General features: G+C 38.8%; 1 protein-coding gene and 1 long non-coding RNA gene across 5 annotated transcripts in view; one reads left to right on the top strand and one right to left on the bottom strand.

The window, feature by feature from the left end:
• The window catches only part of HEATR5B (HEAT repeat containing 5B), a 125,566-nt gene that overhangs the window by 52,732 nt on the left and 48,098 nt on the right, over positions 1-24,736 (bottom strand). For all 3 annotated transcript variants that reach the window (XM_010595867.3, XM_064277196.1, XM_003416075.4), the window contains exons 19-23: positions 19,736-19,895; positions 13,955-14,144; positions 12,157-12,326; positions 4,307-4,451; positions 614-853 (exon numbers count right to left, since the gene is read on the bottom strand). In XM_010595867.3, coding sequence (XP_010594169.1) covers positions 614-853; positions 4,307-4,451; positions 12,157-12,326; positions 13,955-14,144; positions 19,736-19,895 — 905 coding nt within the window. The remainder of the gene's footprint in view (positions 1-613; positions 854-4,306; positions 4,452-12,156; positions 12,327-13,954; positions 14,145-19,735; positions 19,896-24,736) is intronic.
• LOC111752254 (uncharacterized) overlaps positions 4,348-24,736 on the top strand; it is a 44,799-nt gene continuing 24,410 nt past the window's right edge. Inside the window, exon 1 of one of the 2 annotated variants that reach the window (XR_002787224.2) lies at positions 4,348-4,460. This is a non-coding gene — a long non-coding RNA (uncharacterized LOC111752254). The remainder of the gene's footprint in view (positions 4,461-24,736) is intronic. The other variant, XR_010319485.1, reaches the window with a different exon arrangement.

Below are 24,736 nucleotides of genomic sequence, written 5' to 3'. Positions count from 1 at the left end.
AATATCACACTTAGCAAAAAAGATGCTTTAGAGATAGCATTAATATTAAAAGACTTCTAATTAAAAAATGACTACATTCTCTTTCTCTAGAAAATAATACAATTCTCAAGTTTATTATTTTCTTAAACAAATACCAAGGGAAGAATAACATAATGCTAATTTATATTTTTCACTAGTTTTGTATACTATATTCAGCCACAGAGTAGCTTAGGATTTTATATATAAAAATTTAGTTTCAACTTAGCTATTTTCCAAAAACATATAGGAAATTCATTAGTTTGTAAGATAATTTAACCTTCAACATTTTTACAGGGATTTACAGGTTAAAAGGAAACCCTGGTGACATAGTGGTTAAGTGCTACAGTTGCTAACCAAGGGATCAGCAGTTCGAATCTGCCAGGTGCTCCCTGGAAACTCTGTGGGGCAGTTCTACTCTGTTCTATAGGGTCGCTATGAGTCGGAATTGACTCAACGGCAGTGCGTTTTATAGATTAAAAATTATTAGCATATTTAAATGTAAACTCAAATTTATGGATATACACCCGCCCCCACATATCTGAAATAAAACCATTTTCATTACTTTAAGAACATATTTAGTATATTAAATACGTACCACTAGAAGCTGCCAGAACATCTTTACAAAGCATTAGCCAATGGGACAGTTTTTCTATTGCCAGAGATGAAAGCATATGCCCCAAAGTGTCATGAATATCAGAACATAATTTTCGATCTGTCTCTCGGTCTAGCATTCCAAAAAGAAGTCCTTCAAGACCAGTTTCTGTTACATTAACACCTTGGTGTCGGCAACGGATATCACTTCGAGAACTAACCCCAGGTGCAAAAGGATTGACATCTGAAAAGTAATATTTACAAATGAACATCTATAGGGTTTTGTTGTATACTATAGATAAAAATTATGGTAAGGCCATCTTAATTCACAACAGGAACAAAACCAGGCAGCCATATATGCATTTTGACATGGTCTGGTCTTCAATTTACATGTCTTTACGATTTTTAAAAAAATTTTTACTGTGCTTTAAGTGCAAGTTTACAAATCAAGTCCGTCTCTCAGACAAAAATTTATATACACCTTGCTATATATACTCTAGTTGCTCTCCCCCTAATGAGACAGCACATTCCTTTCCACCCTCTATTTTTGTGTCCATTCAGCCAGCTTCCGACCCCCCCGCCTTCTCATCTCCCCACCAGACAGGAGCTGCCCACATAGTCTCATGTGTCTGCTTGATCCAAGAAGCTCACTCCTCACCAGTATCATTTTCTATTCTATAGTCCAGCCCAATCCCTGTCGTGAAGAGTTGGCTTTGGGAATGGTGCCAGTCTGGGGCTAACAGAAGGTCTGGGTACTATGACCTCTGGGGTCCTTCTAGTCTCAGTCAGACCATTAAGTCTGGTCTTTTCACAAGAATTTGGGGTCTGCATCCCACTGCTCCCCTGCTCTCTCAGGGGTTCTCTGTTATGTTCCCTAGGATTAAAATTTAATCTGACAATAAAGGTAAGACCCTGCCCTGATATTTAAGACTGATTATTATGAGCTATTTTACACAATTCTCCAGAGAATGCTCAATAAATATATTTGACTAACAAAATATACGTGGGAGAGAAACATACTTCTAACAATTCTGGCTCATGGCACCCCCATGTGTGTCAGAGCAGAACTGTACTCCATAGGGTATTCAATGGCTGATTTTTGGGAAGTAGATCATTAGGCCCTGCTTCTTAGATGCCTCTGGGTAGACTCAAACTGTCCCTTTTGGTTAGGAGTCAAACGCGTTCACCATTTGCACCACCCAGGGCCTCCAATTATCAGCGGATTGGTATTCTAAAAGTTCATTTAAAAACTTGGAAAATCTTTCCAAGTACCATACAATCAAAAGTAACATTATTATGAAATAGTGGTTAAATTTCTTGCTTAATCCAAAAATCTTTTTATAAGCAGCAGAAGTAGTACAACTGGTAGCATTAAGAATGAGTACTATGAGGCTCTCTGAGTTTGGAGCCCTCTGAACCCCAAAGGGAGTAAGACAGAGAGATGTAGGCTGAAAGGTGGCTCTTACAGTTGGGTTGCCCCAAAGACAGAATAAGGGGAGTTTGCAGAAAACAACCACAGTGAGGGGAATTCAAAAATAGCACACAAAGTAGAAAAAGGGTTCCAAGGAAAAAGGACAATACTAGGGAAAGATTAGGCACAGAGGCTTTTTTCCCACTTAGCAGTACACAGTCAACATTTTCACGTATGAGAAATTATGTTTCTGCAATGTGAATTTTAATTCATGTAGCAAACCACTAAACTAAGTGGACATTAATCACTGAGGATGAATTCCTAAAAGGTGAACTGCCAGGTCAAAGGGTAAGCACATTTTGAAAACTTTGGGGACACACTGTCAAACAGCCCTCCAGAAAATTCATACCATTTTACATTTCCACCAGCAGTATAAGAAATTTCTCTTTTATTTATATTTCCCCAACAATGATTATAACCATTATTTTGAATCTCTTGGTCAGTTACACTGATGAAAAAATGTTATCTTATGGTTGTGGTAACTTACAATTATTTAATCACTAGAGATTAAACCTATTTTATACATTGGTATTTCTTATTTGATAAAATATCTGTTTACGTGCTCTACTAATTTTTACAGGTGCAGAAAAGAGTTAACCTAGAAGGCTTGAAACTGGCAATAGACAGGCCCACCCCAGGGTGGTGGCTGGGAACTTGGATTTCAGAAGGGTTCCTAGCATTCCCGGATAAAAGTGGCTCACTGTGCCTAAACTGTATGAACAATATGGTTTGTGCTAAACACACGCTCTCCTTCTATGAATCTGAAATTTTGGGACGTGCTGGGCAGATGGTGCCTACATGACCAGCCTTCAATAAAAACCCTGGGCACTGAGTCTCTAACCAGCTTCCCTGGTAGACAACACTTCACACGTCACAGTTCGTTGCTGGGGGGAATTAAGCATGTCCTATGTGACTATGAGTCGGAATTGACTCAACAGCACTGGGTTTTGTTTTTTTTTTATGTGACTCCACTGGGAAAAGACTCTTGGAAGCTTGTGCCTCCAGCTTTTACCCCGTGCGCTGTTTCTCTTTACTCATTTTGCTTTGTAGTCTTTTCTTTCACTGTAATAAATCATAGCTGTGAATACAACTACATGCTGAGTTCTCCTAGTGAATCATTAAACCTGGAGTAGTCTTACGGAGCCCCAACACATGAATTTGTAAGAGCTTTTTTTTATATGTGTGTGTAGAGTAATAAAGATACAATCCTTTGACATACACTTTGCAAATATTTTTCCTGTCTTACTTTGTCTTTCAATTTTGATTATGGTGACTGACTTGTAGAAATTTTGTATGTATTCAGGAGAGTTATATAACTATTTTTGTTGCTATTTTCTCTCCAAAAAGCAAAAAAGTTTACTGGTAGACTTCTACGATAAACTTCTTTCACATTCTACAATACAGGATGCTTATTAATAGAGCTGTTATTATATGACACTAAAACTGATGTTGTCTTGCTTCTAAGGTACCCCAACGAATTCTGAGCATTAGAAAATTCTAGTCAGTAAAAATTTTCTCTCATAATAGGGGAAATATCTGTCAATTAAGCTCTGAAAAAGCCCCAAACCACTTATCTGAGGAGAGCTAAAGACTAGCTATTAGTTCAACGCACACAGAAAGAATGCAGAAAGATCCACTTTTTTTTTATTGTGTTTTAGGTGATAGTTTACCACGCTAATAGTTTCTCATTAAAAAATTTATGTACAAATTGTTCTGTGACATTGGTTGCAATCGCTGCAAAAAGATTCACCTTTTGCTACCAAAATATCTACTGATATTTCATTGTTTTTATCGGAACTTTGGTCTCACTTTTCTTAGAGGAAAAGTTATAACACAATATGTTAAGCACCAGACTGGAAGCTTTCAGATGTTTCCAAAATACATAGTTTCTCTTTTCAGAAGTCTGCTAGTGATACAGGGCAATATTCCTAGAGTTACTCATACTTGCATACCTAAAACATCCTCAAGGGATGGCAAAAGATCCTGATACCAAATGCTATTAAGTTTTTATTAAGCTGCAAAAATTAAAAAAAAAAAGTAAAACTGCAAAAAAAAAAAAAACAAAAAAACACTGGAAGCTTTAAAGTGATAATGGTTTTATTTTACTTAAGAGTGTTATGAAATTTTACCATATTTCAACATAAAAATGTTACTCAAAAACTAATATTCATTTGAAATGTGGAAGCATTTAAACAAAAAAGGATATTGACCAATAATGTAACTTACTGACACCGCTGCTTTCTTTGTCCCCTGCATTTTTTGCCAGGCTCATGGCATATTCACACACTTCAGCGGCTTCTCTTTGCGCAAGTTGCCGGAGACACGCCACAGCTGCCCGTCGAAGCAACAAGTGGGAACTACACAAGTGAACCTGCAAACAGTAAGAATTTTACGCAAAGTTGTTTAAAAAGCTGTAATTCTTTAACATCACTGGCCCAGTGAATAAACACTGATACCTTACTTGTGAAGAAGCTTTTCATTTAACAACGTCACCTGTTTAAAATAGGGCTATTAGAAAAAAAAAAATATTAATAAAAATATAAATAATATTTTAGTAGCTAAAATAGTTGTCTTAAGACCTGGGCACTAAAGTTCATAAAATATACTTAGCTGAAAGCTCAGAAGGATCTTCTACACATCTTATTTTATACATGGTTTACTAACCTTTGTAATCTCAATGCATTTTCTGAAGAAATCACATTTCATGTATGTAAGGTAACTGCAAACGGTTAACGTGCTCAGCTACTAACTGAAAAGTAGGAGGTTTCTGTCCACCCAGAGGAACCGCAACATAACGGCCTTGTGACCTACTTGTAAAAAAACCAACCACTGAAAATCCTGTGGAGTACAGTTCTTCTCCGACACACAGGGGTTCACCGTAAGTGGGAACTGGCTTGACAGCAACTATTTTTTTTAATTACATATGCTGAACAACATCATCACATAACACAACCATTTCTGCTGGCAATGACTGCATAGAAATGAACATAAAATTTACAAAAATCTAATTTGAATAAACAAGGGACCAGTCCCTGGAAAAGGACATCATGCTTGGTAAAGCAGAGGGTCAGCAAAAAAGAGGAAAACCCTCAAGGAAATGGGCTGACACAGTGGCTACAACAATGGGCTCAAGCATAACAATGATTGTAAGATGGCGGAGGCCCAGGCAGTGTATCCTTTGGTTGTATGAATCAGAAATGACTCAAAGGCTCCTAGTAACAATGTGTAGGCTATGCTTCAGCGTGTCAAAAGATCTAGTCAATACAGACAGTATGAGGACTTTAGGCAATGTGGAATCAAGACAACTACGTGAACGGCCCTTTTTCTCACCTTTAACCTGCCACATCTCCTTCCTAGCTGCCTGTAACCTCACCTCTTATGTCTTTGGATGAGGTTCAGAAAACATGCCCTGTAATAAAACCTTTGATGCTCTGTTAAGGAAATCAGATTGGAGACTTTATGTTAATATATATGAAATTCATTGTACTTCCTGTGGCTTATTGATAAGCTTCACTGAGATCCAGAAACTTGTGCTGATACTTTACCATATGTTTTTTAAATGTGTCTCATCTGATAAAGTCAATATCCACAGTACAATTACACTTATGGGAAAAACAATGGAGAGAGGAACCAGACAACCTGAGGGGTGTGTGTCCTCATCACATTTATCAGTTGCCTGTTTAAGCTACATTATAGAACAAGTTCACCTTGCTCAAGAGATGCTACCTATGACCTCAGAGCATGAATCAGACCATGTCTTTTGGCAAGATGTTATAGATCTTGTTGCAGAATACAATTTAGTTTTTTTTATTAGCTGGCTACTTTCTTTGTGGATGTTCTCTGTAGACATTTCACGTATACCTGGTTTCTGCCCTGTTCTCCTTGACGGTCCAGGACTGATTCAGTTCCCCTTTGTCTATGGTGAAATAAAGGCAAATCTTGTTGACAAAGCTAAATATGCTATTGATCTAATACCTAATACCTTAGACTTTCAGTTAGTTCCTTTGCCTCATCCTGGAAAACCATCTCGTTCCTCCACCTCAATAACATTGCCCCATGGTTACATCTAAGTACCACGCTTTCTCCCTACATATCAGCCCCCGACCCAAATGAGAAGGAGCCTTAGTGGTTAAGCACCCAGCTGCTAACCTAAAGATCGGTAGTTCAAACCCACCAGTGGCTCCTCAGGAGAAAAGACCTGGAGATCTGCTCCCATAAAGACTGCAGCCTAGAAAACCTTATGGGATAGGTCTACTTTGTCCTGCTTTGAGTCAACACAACATCCAAATGAGATCTCACAGTCCATCATTTTAGCACTATCTTGTTAACACCCTCAAGGCCCTTATCCTGCTGTCATTTAATATAATTTGCCTGGCCAAAGTCCAACTATGGATGTATCAAAATATCTGGTTGCTCAATTCTTGCACCCAACTTATTTATAGGTGTTAGGGAAAAATTTCACAACTGGGCAGACTGGTACCATCATATATCAGTTAATGAAGCCAAAGAGGGTCACTAACCTCTACTGAACCCTCAGGACTACCACCAAAAAAACCAAACCAAACTCATTGCTGTCAAGTCAATTCCAGCTCATCCCACCCATAGCGACCCTGTACTTCTCCAGTTAGTTCAACTCCCATATCCCACTCTCCTGAAACTTCTGATCCTGTTCATTGTCCTCTCACACAAAGAACTTATCTTCCCTTGTACTTAATTAAGAAAATAAAAGTCATCAGATAACTCCCTCAAGCCACCAAATCCATAAACTCACTTGCACCCACATTCTTCTCCTTTTCCTTCACGTTCCACTGGAGGAGATAGCTTATGCCTTGGAAATCCTATCCTATTCGAAACCTTGAATTAATTATTCCCTCTCTGCCCTACATCTTTAACTTTCCCACACTACCAGCTCTATGCCATCAGTTTTTAAACCTGCTTGCATCTCACTAGCTTAGGAGAAAAAGAGTCTGTCCTGACTCCACAGCCTTCTCTTTCTTCTCCTCTCAAACCTCTTAGAAGTTGTTTCTGTTCCTACTCTCTCTTCAACTCAATGTATTTTGGCTTCCATTTGCACCACTCTACCAGAAGAGTTCTTGCTAAAGACATCACATCACAAAATCCGAAGGATACGTTATAGTTCTCATCTCACTCAATACTTTGACAATATTTGATACAGCTGACTACTCCTCTGCCATTTAGCTTCTGTGAACATCAAATACTGAATCTCTCTGGCTGCTTCTTCTCTACTTTCTTTGCTGACTCTTTTCCTAATTTTTATATCTTGGGTTCCTCATTCACCCTCTCCCTGGTGATCTCACCTACTCCTATGTATTTATGTAACACTGAATGTTTGTTGTTGTTAGTTGTCATCAAGTTGGATCAGACTCATGGCAAACTTAAATATAAAAGAACAAAACTTTGCCTGGTCCTATGCCATCTTCAGAAACCCTGGTGGCGTAGTGGTTAAGTGCTACGGCTGCTAACCAAAGGGTCGGCAGTTTGAATCCACCAGACACTCCTTGGAGACTCTATGGGGTGGTTCTACTCTGTCCTATAGGGTCGCTATGAGTCGGAATAGACTCGACGGCACTGGGTTTGGTTTTTTTATGCCATCTTCATGATCATTGCTATGTTTGAGTCCATTGTTGTGACTATTGTGTCAGTCCATTTCATTTTGTTTTCATTGACCCTCTACTTTACCAAACATGATGTCCTTTTTTAGCAACTGGTCTTTCCTGATGATGTGTTCAAAGTAAGTGAATCAGAGTCTTGCCATTCTTGCTTCTAAGGAACATTCTGGCTGCATTTCTTCTAAGGCTGATTTGTTTGTTCTTTTGGCAATCTACAGTATATTAAATATTTTTTGCCAGCACCACAATTGGAATGCATTGTTTTTTCTTCTGTCTTCCTTTTTCACTGTCCAGCTTTCGCGTGCATATGATGTGATTGAAAAGACCCTGGCTTGGGTCAGACGCACCGTAGTCATCAAAGTAACATTTTTGCTTTTAAAATCATTAAAAAAGTCTTTTGAAACAGATGTGCCCAATGCAATGTTTCTGGTGTTGTTAGGTGCCATCAAGTCAGTTCCGATTCATAGCGACCCTATGTAAATAGAACACTGCCTGGTCCTGCGCGATCCTCACAATTGCTATGTTTGGGCCTGTTGCTGCAGACATTATGTCAATCCATTTTGTCCAGGGTGTTCCCCTTTTTAGCTGATGATCTACTTTACCAGGCTTGATATCCTTCTCCAGGGACTAGTCCCTCCTGATAACATGTCCAAAGTACATGAGATGAAGTCTTGCCATCCTCACTTCCAAGAAACGCTATGGCAGTCAATGGTATGCTCGCTATTCTTCACCAACACCATAATTCAAATAGATCAGTTCTTTGTCTTCCTTATTCACTGTCCAGCTTTCACATGCACATGAGGTGACTGAAAATATCATGGCTTGCATGGATGAATCTGGAGGGCATTATGCTAACTGAAATGTCAATCACAAAAGGACAAATACTGTATGAGACCACTATTATAAAAACTCATGAAAAGGTTTATACACAGGAAGAAACATTCTTTGATGGTTATGAGGGAGGTGAATGGTAGAGAGGGAAAAACACTAACTAGACAATAGGTAAGTGGTAACTGTGGTGAAGGGTAAGACAGTACACAATACTGGGTAAGTCAGCACAACTAGACCAAGGCAAAGTCATAGAAGCTTCACAGACACATCCAAACTCCCTGAGAGACTGAATTACTGGGCCGAGGGCTGGGGACCAAGGTCTCAGGGGGCATCTAGTTCAACTGACGTAACAGTTTATAAAGAAAATATTCTACATTCTACTCTGGTGAGTAGCGTCTGGCGTCTTAAAAGCTTGTAAGCGGCCATCTAAGATACTCCACTGGTTCCACCCTGTCTGGAGCAAGGGAAAAAGAAGAAAACCAAAGACATAGGGAAAGATTAGTCCAAAGGACTAATGGACCACAAGTACCACAGCCTCCACCAGACTGAGTCCAGCACAACTGGATGGTGCCCAGTTACCACCACCGGCTGCTCTGACAGGGATCACAATAGAAGATCCTGGACAGAGCTGGAGAAAAATGTAGAACAAAATTCAAACTCACACAAGAAATACCAGACTTACTGGTCTGACAGAGACTGGGGTAATCCCAAGAGTATGGCCCCCGGACACCCTCTTAACTCAGTATCAAAGTCACTCCTGAGGTTCACCCTTCAGCCAAAGATTAGACAGGCCCATAAAATAAACAATAGTATGTGTTGCTCAACCACGTATATGAGATTAAACGGGCATACCAGCCCAGGTGCAAGGACAAGAAGACGAGGGACAGAAAAGCTAGATAGATGAAATTGGGAACCCAAGGTCGAAAATGGGAGAGTGTTGACATGTCTTGTGGTTGGCAACCAATGTCACAAAACAATATGTGTATTAATTGTTCAATGAGAAACTATTTTGCTTTGTGAACTTTCATCTAAAGCACCAGTAATAATTAAAAAAAATACATCGTGGCTTGGGTCAGATGCATTTTAGTCCTTAAAGTAACCTCTTTGCTTTTTAACTTTTTTTTTGGGGGGGGGGCGGGGTTCGTTGGATTGTACTTTAAGTGAAAGTTTACAAATCAAGTTGGACTCTCATACAAAAATTTATAAATACCTCGCTGTATATGCCTAACTACTCTCCCCCTAATGAGATGGCACACTCCTTCCCTCCACTCTCTCTTTTTGTGTCCATTCGGCAGCTTCTGACCCCCTCTACCCTATCATCTCCCCTTCAGACAGGAGATGCCAACATAGTCTCATATGTCTACTTGATCCAAGAAACTCATTCTTCACCAGTATCACTGTCTATCCCATGGTCCAGTCCAATCCCTGTCTGAAGAGTTGGCTTTGGGTATGGTTCCTGTCTTGGGCTAACAGGAGGTCTGGGGACCATGACCTCCAGGGTCATTCTAGTCTCAGTCAGACCATTAAGTCTGGTCTTTTTACGAGAATTGAGGGTCTGCATCCCACTGCTCTCATGCTTCCTCAGAGGTTCTCTGTAGTGTTCCCTGTCAGGACAGTCATTGGTTGTAACCGGGTACCATCTAGTTCTTCTGGTCTCAGGGTAATGTAGTCTCTGCTTTATATGGTGCTTTTTAACATTTTAAAGAGGTCTTTTGCAGCAGATCTGCCCAATGCAATATGTTGTTTGATTACCTGACTGATGCTTCCATGGGTGCTGATTGTGGATCTAAGTGAAATGAAATCTTTCACGTCAATCTTTTCCCCATTTAGCATGATGTTGCCTATTGGTCCAGTTGTGAGGATTTGTGTTTTCTTTATGCTGAGGTGCAATCCATACCGAATTGATCTGATCTTCATCAGTAACTGCTTCAAATCCTTTTTCCTTTCAGCAAGCAGTCTTATCTGCATATTGCAGGTTGTTAACGACTCTTCCACCAATCCTGATGCCACATTCTTCATATAGTCAAGTCTCAGATTATTTGCTCAGCATAGAGTTTGAATAAGTATGACGAAAGGATACAATCCTGACGTGCACCTTTCTTGATTTTAAATCATACAGTTTCCCCTTGCTCCGTTTGTCTCTTAGTCTATATACAGGTTCCTCAGGAGCACAATTAAGTGTTCTACATAATTTAATTTCTTGTCTGCTGCTTCCATGGACATTGATTGTTGATCCATGTAGAATGAAACTGTTGAAAACTTCAACCCTATGGATATGAATGCTTATGCCTCCCAAATTTATCTCTCTAGCCAGAGTTCCTTTTTGTAAGCTCTAGGCCGATATAAAAAAAACCCCAATATAACAAACTATAAAAAAACCACTTGTGTAAAATTGAATTCATGATATCCTCTCCTCCCAACTTCCTCCTCCTTCAATGTGCCAATCTCAGGAAATTACATCACTATGCTTATGTCAGTAACCTGGGCCTCATACTTCTTCTCCCTTTTAGCCTACAATCAATTTATCAACAAACTCTCTCGATTCTTCCTGCTTCATATCAATTAAATTCATCTACTTTTTCCATTTCCATTGCTGTCAACTTAGAACAAGCTACTGTAATCTCCTCGCTAGACCATCGTAATTCTTGCCCTGTGGAGTTCATTCTCCACTGTGCAGCAAGAATGAAATTTTAAATGTGCATATCTGCTCTTATTATTCTCCTGTGGAATACCTTATAAGGGTTTCCCATTGCTCGTACAATTAGGTGTCTCGAGGTTTAATATATTTAGAAAGTCCTGCGTGATCTGTCACCTGGCTAATTGTCCAGCCTCATCTTGTGCCCCTCTCTCCTGCTCCTCCTTCTTTTTCAGCCTTAAGCACAGTGGCTAATCAGTTCCTTAAATGTATCACATTCCTTCCCACCTCAGGATCTTCCACATTTTTCTTTCCCTGCCTCCCCCCCGGCCCCCAAAATGCTGTCCGTTTCACTATTATGCCCTTTTCCAAACTAACTTCTATTTATCCTGAGGCTCACAACTTAAATATCATTTTTTCAGAGAAGTCTTTTCAGAATGCCCTGATTGTGACAGGCCACTGCTGCATGCTGTCTTGCACCCTTACCCTTTTCCGGTGCTTATCTTATTTGTAAATAATTACTATTGTCCACATTTCTCTTGTAAACTATAAACTTTATTACGACAAGGCTTGGTTATATCTCATTAATAAATATATCCTCAGTACTGTGCATAATGCCTGACATATAGCAGGCTCTCAATAAATATTTGTTGAATGAATAAATTAACGATTGTGATGACAGCAACCAATATTTAGAAGTTGTTAATCAAGATTTAGGAAATTAAATTCTGTGTGGGAAGGACTAAAAATATGATGCACCCTTTACCTAGAAACAAATAGTTCATCAAAATATTTTTTAAGAGGCAAAAAAGAAAACCAGTGAATAAAAAGAACAGTCATAGAATGACAATAGAAGCTGAAACTCCTGAATTCACAATCCACGAAACCTACATTTTTTGCTCTGTTCTAATTTGGTCTTTTGGGAGACAAATTTGGGGGCTTCCTAAGTCAATCAATGAATGAAGCAGCTTTATACTTACACAAAGGCTAGGAACAAGACTAGAGAGATTGACATGCCGTGGTGCAAACATGTGAAGCTGCTGAAGGCACGATATGGCAGCTGCCTGAACGAGAGAATCTGAGTGGTCCTGGGTTATTGCACAACCCACCAAACAAGAGGAACGGATGGTAGAAATTGTCGCTCCATTCCCTAGCAGCAAGATTAAAGAAAATGTAAAATACAATTATTTTATTAATAATACAAAAAACATTCCTAGAAAACAATTATCTCCTAAAAAATCCCTCCTTCCAATTATTATTCAGTTACAAAAACAGAAGGTCTGCAAAGTTCATACAAACGATTTCAAAAGACAAGTGTATTTGGATGTCAAAAATGCATCTCTTAGATTTCGCTGGGTTTACATTTATTACATTTCTCTGGGATTACATTTATTTCACTAGGTTTACATTTATTCTTTTAAACCTGTCATTGTTTTATTTCAAAGAGTCAGGTGATTCCTCATTCTCTGGTTCTCTGTTCAACCAATATTATCCTATCATTATAGAGCAACTTCAAATCCTCTCTTCCTAATAAAATCAACGGTAATTTTTCCAGAGCTAATTAGAGAAAATAAACTGTAATATCATATACTCTCTCTATAACAATTTCTTAATTGCTAATAGAAGGGATAAAATGTTACCAATATAAATCAAAATGATTTCATATGCATATAAAGACCAAACAAGGAAATCATAGAGTCACACTGCAGTTTTCAAATATGCATTGTCCCATCATCATCACATCAGTAAGGACTTGTAAACACCCATGCTTAACCGATGGTGCCTGTTTAGTCTCTCCATATCCCTGTGACTGGAAGAAAAAAATATCCTCACTTTGTCAAAGAGGACACTGAGAAAAAGACATGTCTAAATCATATATCTTTCAATTCCTAGCATTCTTAGGATGTTTTCCTTTTTCAGTCATTACTTTAAAAAAAATATTTGTCCAAATGAAAGCAACAAAGCATAGTGATTAAGAATACAGGCCATGGAAATTGATATATGTTTGATCCCTGGCTCCAACTACACGCTGGGTACATAAAACCTTGGAAAAGTTTCTTAACTTCTCTCACCCTCAGTATTTCATCTCTACAACGGGGATGATACCGATCTCAGTACTGTTGTCAATTAAATGAGATAATGTGTATGAAAGTATAACCCACTGAAAGCATTTAATAAATGACAGGGGAAAAGGGAAAAACTCTGAAGGTGGTTTATACATTCAGAATAAATTCACAATAATTTGCTGCCTTGAATGGTCACTTTAATCATCAATGGAATTATCTCAGTGGAACTGAGTGGTAAGAACATGGACTTTAGAACCGTGTACGTGCCACTCATTAGTTACGTAACTCTAGGCAAGTTCCTTATCTTCTCTGGGCTTGCCTCGTCACAGAAAAACTAGGTAATATTATCTACCTTATGGCAGTGGTTTTTCAGACTATGAAAAAAAAAGAAAAAGAAGGCAAAAGTCCTGAAAGACAAATGGATGGCACTTCAGGACAAAGGAACTCCATCTTTATCTGTTTTCATTGACGCTCCAAGTAAAATTTCATTTAGAAATGTTTTCTGTGTTCAAATTATACGATTATAAGGATTAAATAAAATGGCACATGTAAAAAGCAGAGCGTCAGGACTTCAGTAAATTGCAAGCATTCAGTATATAGTAACTGCTATTATTATTATTACAAAATTTCTTTAATCAACATGAGAGTAATATTTAGGAAACTGAAAGACAGTAGTTGTCTAGTTGCTTTAATCTAAAATGCATTTACTTACCTTGTAGTTCAGGGCCAACGGTAGTTATTATTGCACCTAAGCATCTACCCAAACACTGATGAACTTCTGTATGTGAAGGTGGGACTGTCAACAACAAGGTAAGAACTAGAGATAAGGTGGGCTCCACATATCCACGATACATCGGGCCACTAGAATCCACTATCAAAGCAAGCGAATGAAGAGACCAAGTCTGGAATAAAATGTGATTTTGTTTTAGTTCTAAGAAATAATTAGTATATATTGATTTCTTTTAAATTAAAGTTTAGTCAATACTAACATCTTAGTTTTTAATCAATGAAATACATTAAAAAAAAAAACTATACTTCTTAAGAAATAAAAGGTAGCATATGGTTACCAATAACCAAAGCAATTGGTGTACAAACGAAATGCTTACAGTTCCTCTGCACTGTGGCTTTGAGTGTCAGAAGTGAAATTTCAAGGATGAATTCATTTTTTTCTATTATGTTGCTGATGTTGTTAGGTGCCTTGAAGTCACTTTCAACTCATAGTGACCCTTTGTACAACAGAACTAAGCACTGCCCAGTCCTACACCATCCTCACAATCGTTGTTATGCTTGAGCCCATTGTTGCTGCCACTGTGCCAATCCATCCCATTGAGGGTCTTCCTCTTCTTCGCTGACCCTCTACTTTACCAAGCATGATATCCTTCTCCAGGGACTGATCCCTCCTTGTCATGGATTGAATTATGTTCCCCCAAAAATGTGCGTATCAATTTGGCTGCGCTATGATTCCCAGTGGAAACCTTGGTGGCGTAGGGGTTAAGTGCTACTGCTGCTAACTGAGAGGTCGGCAATTCAAATCCGCCAGGCGCTCCTTGGAAACTCTACGGGGCAGTTCTACTCTGTCCTATAGTGTCGCTATGAGTCGGAATCGACTCGACAGCAGTGGGTTTGGTTTTGGTTTTTTTGGTATGATTCCCAGTATTGTGTCACTTTCCTACATGCTGTAAATCCCACCTCTATGATGTTAATGAGGGACGATGGGCGGCATTTGTGTTAGTGAGGCAGGACTCAGTTTACAAGATTGGATTGTGTCTTATCTTGAGGCAATCTCTTGAGATATAAAAGAGAGAAGCAAGCAGAGGACAGGGGAACCTCATACCACCAAGAAGGTAGGGAGGAAAGCGTGTCCTTAGGACTCAGGGTCCCTAGGCAGAGAAACTCCTAGTCTGGGTGAAGACTGATGAGAAGGCCAACATAGAGAGAAGGCCTTCCCCTGCAGCTGATGCCCTGAATTTGGACTTTTAGCCTACTGTACTGTGAAGAAATAAATTTCTTTGTTAAAGGCATCCACTTGTGGTATTTCTGTTATAGCAGCACTAGATGACTAAGACACTTCCTGATAACATGTCCAAAGTATGTGACACGTAGTCTCGCCATCCTTGCTTCTAAGGAGCATTCTAGTTGTACCTCTTATAAGACAGATTTGTTCGTTCTTTTGGCAGTCCATGGTATATTCAATATTCTTCATCAATACCATTAATAAAAAGGCATCAATTCTTCTTCAATCTTCCTTATTCATCGTCCAGCTTTTGCATACATGCGAGGCAACTGAAAACACCATGGCTTGGGTCAGGTGTACCTTAGTTCTCAAGGTGACATCTTTGCTTTTTAACACTTTAAAGTGGTCTTATGCAGCAGATCTGCCCAATGCAATATGTCTTTTGATTTCTTGACTGCCACTTCCATGGGTGTTGATTGTGGATCCAAGTAAAATGAAATTCTTGACAACTTCAATCTTTTCTCCATTTATCATGATGCTGCTTACTGGTCGAGTTGTGAGGATTTTTGTTTGCTTTGTGTTGAGGGGTATTCCATACTGAAGGCTGTGGTCTTTCATCCTTGTCAGTAAGTGCTTCAAGTCCTCTTCAATTTCAGCACGAAAGGTTGTCACCTGCATATTGCAGGTTAAGGAGTCTTCCTTCAATCCTGATGCCCTGTTCTTCTTTATTTATATAGTCAAGTCTCGAATTATTTGCTCAGCATACAGATTGAATAAGTTTGTTAAAAGGATGCAGACCTGACGTGCTCCTTTCTTGACTTTAAATCATGCAGTTCCCCCTTCTCTGTTTGAACCACTGCTTCTTGGTCTATGTACATGTTCCTCATGAGCGCAATTAAGCGTTCTGGAATTCCCATTCTTCACAATGTTATTCATAATCTGTCATGATCCACAGAGTTGCATGCCTTTGCATAGTCAATAAAACACAGATAAACAAAAGAGGACTTTAATAAAACCCTAATAAGAATTTTTAAGGCAATATAATTAAGGCTTAAAGAAAATTCTAGAAGTGTTTAAAAAAAAACAGGATTTGTGATATCAAAAACTCAGAAGATAACTGGAAAAATCAGTAATTACTGAAAACCAAATCAATGGAAGAAACATCCTATAACATAGAGTAAAAATATAAAAATAATAATAAATAAAAATAACAAAAAGAGAGACCTGGTATATTAATAATAGGAGTTCCAGAAAGAAAGAAGGAAAAGATAGTAAGAGGGGTCTTTTATACAGAATTTGATAAAATTTCTAAGCTTCAAGATAGAGTGAACATTCTTACACACAGCCAGACCAAAATATAAGGTTACAGACTTATATTCATATTTCAGATAAGTTTCTTAGCAAAATCACTGAAAAGATGTGGGAACCAAGGCAGCCATAATGCCCAAAAGCATCCATTAACTCAGGAGCTTATTACATAAGCCATTGTCTTTTGAAGTGTCAAATATATGCATATTATAAAAAAAGAAAATGAGTTCATCATTGAAGTTTTATTTCTAGACACTCAAAAAGTCACTGCAGAGAGAAACTTTAAGCATAGCATATGCACATTAGTCACTGTATTAGCTTAAATTTAACCTTTTATTTCCAAAGAGACATATTTGGAAGTTTTTACAATAATTGATTAGAAATTAAGATGTTAGTATTTATTAAAGTTTAATTAAAATAAAAATTAGGCTGCTATTAACTTCTCATGTGAAACATCAGAAGATAGAAAGAGTAAAACATATTTTTTTTAATTTACAGAAAAAGATTGTGTGCCAGGAATAGTATACCCAAGTATCATTCAAACACGAAGGCAAAAGAGAGTCATTTTCAGACATGCAAGAATTTAATACATCACTCAGGGACCCTTTCTAAGAAAATTATTACAGGAGGAAGTTTTCCTATCAAATAAAAATAAAATCAGAACAAGGATCTCAAGATAACAGTTGAGGGTATAGAAAAACACCTTTGAACAGTAACTCTTCAGTAATTACAGTTAAATTGTTACTGCTGTCGTTGTGTGCCAGTTGAATTGACTTTCGACTCATGGCAAGCCCGTGTGTCAGAGTAGAACTGCCCCACAGGATTTTCTAAGCTGTAATCTTTACAGAAGCAGATCCCCAGGTCTTTCTCCTGTGGAGCCACTGGGTGGGCTCAAACTGCCCATCTTTTGGTTAGTACCACCAGGGCCCCTATAGGTAAATAACCTGTTGCCGTCAAGTTGATTTCGACTCATATCCACCCTATACGACATGGTAGAGCTACCCCGTAGGGTTTCCAAGGTTGTAAATCTTTATGAAAGCAGACTGCCACACCTTTCTCCTGTGGTGTGGCTGGTGGGTTCAAAACAACGACCTCTTGGTTAACACCGAGTGCTTAACTATTGCACCACCAGGGCTCCTCATAGGTAAATACCAGTAAACAATAATGTGACTGTGAAATGTAAAAATCACGCTTACGCTATTTCTGTACAGATGCAAAATGAAACAGTAGCTTGGAGGCAATGTAATTGATCCAAATTACAGTAAAATGTCCTGTCGTGTAAAAAGAACTATGTAGAGCAGTCACTTAAGGAAGTTTGGTTTTAAGAAATCAAAGTGAGAGGTCTGAGAAAAATTATCTTCTGAGAAAAAGATGAACACAAGAGGAGAAAGAAAACCAGTGCCTACTCTTTGACATAAGGGAAGAAAGCACAACTTCTTACGGACGATCATTTTAAAACTTGGTCTTTTCCTTTAGACTAGTATGAAAGAGGAGACCTCGTGGTACAGTGCTTAAGAGCTCGGCTGCTAACCAAAAGGTCAGCAGTTTGAATCCACCAGTTGCTCCCTGGAAACCCTATGGGAGAGCTCTACTCTGTCCTAAAGCGTCACTGTGAGTCGGAATCAACTTGATGGCAACAGTTGGTCAGTATTAAAGAAGCATAAAAAAGGAGCATGGCCCTTCGATTTCTTGCTTTTTGTTTTTAACCCTTTTGAAAATTTTATGTTTTGCAGAGCTGGAGAACTTTACCAAGAAGTAAAAGACAATCTAAGCCTATGTGTTAGAAGCTTCTGGTAGATTTAATGTCTTTATTCAATCACAAAGGAACTCATTCATTAATAAGTTAATAACAGGCAATAACAAATTAATCACCACTTGTCTGTCAGTTTGTCCTGTTGTAGCGGCTTGTGTGTTGTTATGATGCTGGAAGCTATGCCATCTGTATTTCAAATACCAGCAGGGTTACTCGTGGTAGACAGGTTTCAGCAGAGCTTCCAGACTAGGAAGAGAGGCCTAACAATATATTTCTGAAAATCAGCCAATGAAAACTTGATGGATCACAACAGAATACTGTCCCATACAGTGCTGGAAGATGAAGCCAAAGGTGAGCAGGCACTCAAAATACAAAGGAGCCACAACAATGGACTCAAGCATACCAATGTGAAGATGGCACAGGACCAGGCAACGATTCGTTCTGTTGTACACGGGGCTGCCGTGAGTCAGAAATGATTCAATGGCAACTAACAACAACGGCAATTAAATTTGCCTCTTTTCCCAACCTGTGAGTCCAAATATGAAGGTGGCAAGGTGAATGCTGTTGCCTGCATAGGTTAAGACTCTTAGGTTCATTAATGTGAAATGGCAAATCAAGAGTGCAGAATATTTTCACACATGTAAAAATCTAGACCCTCACTGTAGTTGTATCTACCTGTATATAAAATGATTAAAGAACAAAACAAAGCAAAAAAAATTCTAAGTGTGCGCTTAAAGATTCAATCAATGACCCAGAACGTGGGTTAGAATATTAGCGGACGAGAAACAAAGAAGGGCAGTTATTAAAAGACACACTATCAGTCTCACAAATGTAAGGAAATGCAAACAAAGAGAACACAAGCATCAAAAACCAAACCAAACCCATTGCTATCGAGTCGACGCCAACTCATAAAGACCCTACAGGACAGAGGAGAACTGACCCAGAGGGTTTCCAAGGAGTGGCTCGTGGATTCAAACTGCTGACCTTCTGGTTAGCAGCCAAGCTCTTAACCACTGCGCCACCAGGGCTCTGAAAACGAGCACCAAAAACCTCCAAAAAACCCATTGCTGTCAAGTCAATTCTGACTCATAGCAACCCTACAGGACAGAGTAGAACTGCCCCATATGGTTTCCAAGGAGTAGCTGGTGGATTCAAACTGCCAACCTTTTGGTTAGCAGCCAAGCTCTTAACCAGTGTGCCACTAGGGCTCTGAAAACAAGCACGAAGATAATAATAACTTTTTAAATACATGTTTAAAGAAAAGTATGTGAATGGGTTAAATTATAAGAAAAAAACAAAAAACTTTAGGTTAAAAAACAAAATCCTGTCATAAGTTATTAAAAATAAGACAAAAAATGATAAAGATCTGAACGTATTTTCTTAAAAACTTAACAGAATCATTACTATCTTACAGAGCAAATAATTTCCTAAAAGGTTATTTAAAAATTTCACAATTTAAAAAATTAATCATATTATACCTGGACTTCAGGGGATGTTCCATCTTGTGCTAGAGCCAATAAAATGCTGACACTCGTCTTCAGATGCTGTCCTGAGCCTATACCACCAACATAACGATGCAAGCAGCCAAGAGCCAATGAGTGACCAGTTCTAGATACAACATCTCGAGCTGATTTCAACCTGAAAAGAAGTTTATGCTTCAGGGATTTATTCTAGAAATCAGGAAAGTTTATAATTGCAATTACTTCCTTCCACCCTATCTCTACTTCCTAACAAGAGTAAAGATTCAATTTAAAATGGCTGGCTGAATACAGCCTACTTTAATTTTAAAGAAAATTTAAAAGTAGAAACATAACTTTGCAATTTTTAATATTAATTATTTCTTGAAAATCCAAAAGCTACTTAAATATTATTATAATTTCAAAATAAAAGTAACAGCTTTTATAACTGGTTTTCACAGAAAAAAAAAAAACATGACTTGCATTCACATAATTAAAATAAAAAACAAGACTAAAAAACTACCTTTAAAATATTTTTTAAATTTCACTTAAAAAATTCCTTAAAGTTATGATTTGAACCTCTTTAAAATGCACTATTCCCTTCTCTTTATGAAATATATATACATGTATTTTCTAACTTTTATTTTTTTGTTGCTGTTGGGAATACACAGAACAAAACATACACCAATTCACAAGTTTCTACATATACACATTAGTGACACCGATTACATTTTTCAAGTTCTGCGGCCATTCTCACCCTCCTTTTCTGAGTTGTTCCTCCCTCATTAAACATAAACTCATTGGCCCCTCAGGTTCCTATCTAATCTTTCGAGTCCATGTTCTCAATTTGATCCCGTGTAGATGGTTCTTAAAAGAACACGATGCTCAAGGCAGGCCTTTTTTACTAGTTAAGCTAAACTACCATTTGCTTTTAAGACAACTTAAGAGGATATTTTCAGGGGTCCATCTACTTTCTATGGCTCTAAAAAGTCTAGAGTCCATAAGCATTTGAAATTCTGTTGTACACTTTCCCCCTTTTGATCAGGATTCTTCTATGGAATCTTTGATCGAAGTGTTCCGTAATGGTAGCTGGGCACTATCCAGTTCTTTTCTTCTCATGGCAAAGGAGGCAGTTGTTCATGGAGTCACTTAACCACATATTCCATCTCCTCTTTGTATTCCTGACTCCTTCTTCTGTTGCTCCAGGTGAATACAGACCAACTGTTGTGCCTTGGATGGCCACGTGCAAGCTTTTGAGAACCCAGGCACTAGGCAACAAACTAAGAGGTAGAACAGAAGCACTAAACACGTTATTAGGCCAATTAACGGGATGAAATCATGACCCTAGTCCTCCAAAGGAACCAAATTCCATGAGGCGTTTGGTTGCACATAAGAGGACTTAGCAGCTATTCTTTTATTATTGTTGTAAATGTATCTGCCACTCAACTTCTGCCAATTCTTTTACAGGTGTACAACTTATTGACAGTGATTACAGTAACAGGCTTTGCAATCCTACCCTTAATAAATATGACTGTTCCATCATTATCATTTTTATTAGGTGCTGTCCAGTCAGTTCTAACTCATAGTGACCCTATGTACCACAGAATGAAACACTGCCTGGTCCTGAACCATCCTTACAATCGTTGTTATGCCCACTGTTGCAGCCACTGTGTCAATCCATCTTATTGAGGGTCTTCCTCTTTTCCACTGACTCTCTACCAAGCATGACGTCCTTCCTTCTCCAGGGACTGATCCCTCCTGACAACATGTCCAAAGTATGTAAGACGCTGTCTCGCCACCCTTGCTTCCAAGAAGCATTCTGGTTGTATTTCTTCCAAGACAGGTTTGTTCATTCTTTTGGCAGTCTGTGGTATATTCAATATTCTTCACCAACACCACCATTCAAAGGCGTCAATTATTCTTCAGTTTTCCTTATTCATTGTCCAGCTTTCACATGCATATGATGTGACTGAAAATACCATGGCTTGGGTCAGGTGCACCTTAGTCTTCAAGGTGACATCTTTGCTTTTTAACCCTTTAAAGAGATCATTTGCAGGAGATTCGCCCAGTGCAACACGTCTTTTGATTTCTTTACTGCTGCTTCCATGGGTATTGATTTTGGATCCAGTAAAACGAAATTTTTGACAACTTCAGTTTTTTCTCCGTCTATCATGATGTGGCTTATTGGTCCAGTTGTGAGGATTTTTGTTTTCTTTATGCTGAGGTGCAATCCATACTGAAGGCTGTGGTCTTTGATCTTCATCAGTAAGTGCTTCAAGTCCTCTTCACTTTCAGCAAGCAGGGTTGTGTCACCTGCATAACACAGGTTGTTAATGAGTCTTCCTTCAATCCTGATGTCACGTTCTTCTTCATATAGTCCAGCTTCTAGGATTATTTCCTCAGCATATAGATTAAGTACGGTGAAAAGAATACAGCCCTGAAACATACCTTTCCTGACTTTAAGCCACTCCGTATCCCCTTGTTCTGTCCAAACAACTACCTCTTTATCTATGTAAAGGTTCCTCACGAGCACAATTAAGTGTTCTGGAATTCCCATTCTTTGCAAAGTTATCCATAATTTGTTATGATCTGCACATTCAAATGCCTTTGCATAGTCAATAAAACACAGGTAAACAGCCTTCTGGTGTTCTCTGCTTTCAGCCAGGATCCATCTGACATTAGCAATGATATCTCTGGTTCCACAACCTCTTCTGAATCCAGCTTGAATTTCTGGCAGTTCCCTGTCGATATATTGCTGCAGCGGTTTTTGAATGATCTTCAGCAAAATTTTGCTTGCGTGTGATATTAACGGTATCGTTCTATAACTTTCACATTTGGTTGGATCACCTTTCTTGGGAATAGGCATAAATATGGATCTCTTCCAGTCGGTTGGCCAGGTAGCTGTCTTCCAAATTTCCTGGCATAGATGAGTAAGCGCTTCCAGTGATGCATTCATGTACTGAAACATCTCAATCGATCTTCTGTCAATTCCTGGGGCCTTGTTCTTCGCCAATGCCTTTGGTGCACCTTGGACTTCCTCCCACAGCACCATCGGTTCCTGATCATTGGCTACCTCTTGAAATGGTTGAACACTGACTAATTCTTTTGGTATAATGACTCTGTGTGCTTCTTCCATCTTCTCTTGATGCCTCCTGCATTGTTTAATATTTTCCCCCACAGAATCCTTCCTTATTACAACTCAAGGCTTGAATTTTTAATTCAGTTCTTCAGCTTGAGAAATGCCAAGCATGTTCTTCCCTTTTGGTTTTGCATCTCTAGGTCTTTGCATATGTCAGTATAATACTTTACTTTGCCTTCTCAAACTGCCCTTTGAAATCTTCTGTTCAGTTCTTTTACTTCATCATTTCTTCCTTTTGCTTTAGCTGCTCAATGTTCGTGAGCAAGTTTCAGAGTCTCCTCTGACATCCATCTTGGTCTGTTCCTTCTTTCCTGTCTTTTCAACCACCTCTTGTATTCTTCATGTATGACCGATGTCATTCCATAACTCGTCTGGTCTTCTTCAGTCTTTAGTTTTCAAAGCGTCAAATCTATTCTTGAGACTGTCTCTAAATTCAGGTGGGATATACTCAAGGTCGTATTTTGGCTCTCATGGACTTGATTTGATTTTCTTCACTTTCATCTCGTACTTGCATGTGAGCAATTGATGGTCTGTTCCATGGTCAGCCCTGGCCTTGTTCCGACTGATGGTATTGACCTTTTCCATCATCTCTTTCCACAGATGTAGTCGATTTGATTCCTGTGTATTCCATCTGGTGAGGTCCACGTGTATAGTCACCATTTAAGTTGGTGAAAATGGTATTTGCAATGAAGAAGTCATTGGTCTTGCAAAATTCTATCATTCAATCTCCAGGGGCTATGGAGGCCAGTGAATCCCAGAATCAGCAGGTCAGACAGCAGGCCTCTGGAGAGGTTAACTGATCATGAACCAGAGGCGGCATTCAGATGCAGATCGACAGAGCTTCACCAGGACACACACATAAATCTTAGATGCAGGTCACGCTCCATCATCAAGGCCATTATTTCCAAATACCAATCCTTCTTTGTTTCCAACTTTCGCATTCCAATCGCCAGTAATCATCAATGCATCCTGATTCCATGTTCGATGAATTTCAGACTGCAAATAGAAGAAATCTTCTGTTTCTCCATCTTTGGCCTTAGAGGTTGGTGTGTAAATTTGAATAATGGTCGTATTAACTGGTCTTCCTTGCAGGCTTATGGATATTATCCTATCACTGACAGCGTTGTACCTCAGGATACATCTTGAAACGTTCTTTTTGACAGTGAATGCAACACCATTCCACTTCAAGCTCTCATTCCTGGCATAGTAGACTACACGACTGTTCAATTAAAAATGGCTAATGCTAGTCCATTTTAGCTCACTAATGGCTAGGATATCAATGTTTATGCATTCCATTTCATTTTTGACTATTTCCCACTTTCCTAGATTCATACTTCGTACATTTCGGGTTCTAATTATTAATGGATGTTTGCAGCTGTGTCTTCTCATTTTGAGTTGTGCCATATCAGCAAATGAAGGTCCCGAAAGCTTTACTCCACCCACGTCATTAAGGTCGACTCCATTTTGAGGAAGCAGCTCTTCCCCAGTCATCTTTTGAGTGCCTTCCAACCTGGGGGGCTCATCTTCCAGCACTGTATCAGACAACGTCCCGCTACTATTCATGAAGTTTTCCCTGGCTAATTATTTTCAGAAGTAGAGTGTCAAGTCCTTCTTCCTAGTCTGTCTTAGTCTGGAAACTCAGCTGAAACCTGTTTTCCACGGGTGATCCTGCTCGTATCTGAATATAAGTGGCATAGCTTCCAGCATCACAGCAACATGCAAGCCTCCACAGGATGACAAACTGACACACGTGGGGGTCATCACTATTAATCCTCCCTTTTCCCCCACCCTCCTGCCCCTGGTAACCACTAATAAAGTTTGGTCTCTATATACTTGCTTTTTCTTGTTTTTTTATATAAGTGAGGTACTACAATGTTTGTCCT

This window comes from Loxodonta africana, chromosome 26, assembly GCF_030014295.1.
Source record: "Loxodonta africana isolate mLoxAfr1 chromosome 26, mLoxAfr1.hap2, whole genome shotgun sequence".
Taxonomy (NCBI): Eukaryota; Metazoa; Chordata; class Mammalia; order Proboscidea; family Elephantidae; genus Loxodonta; species Loxodonta africana.
This window is presented reverse-complemented; position numbering and strand designations above follow the sequence as displayed.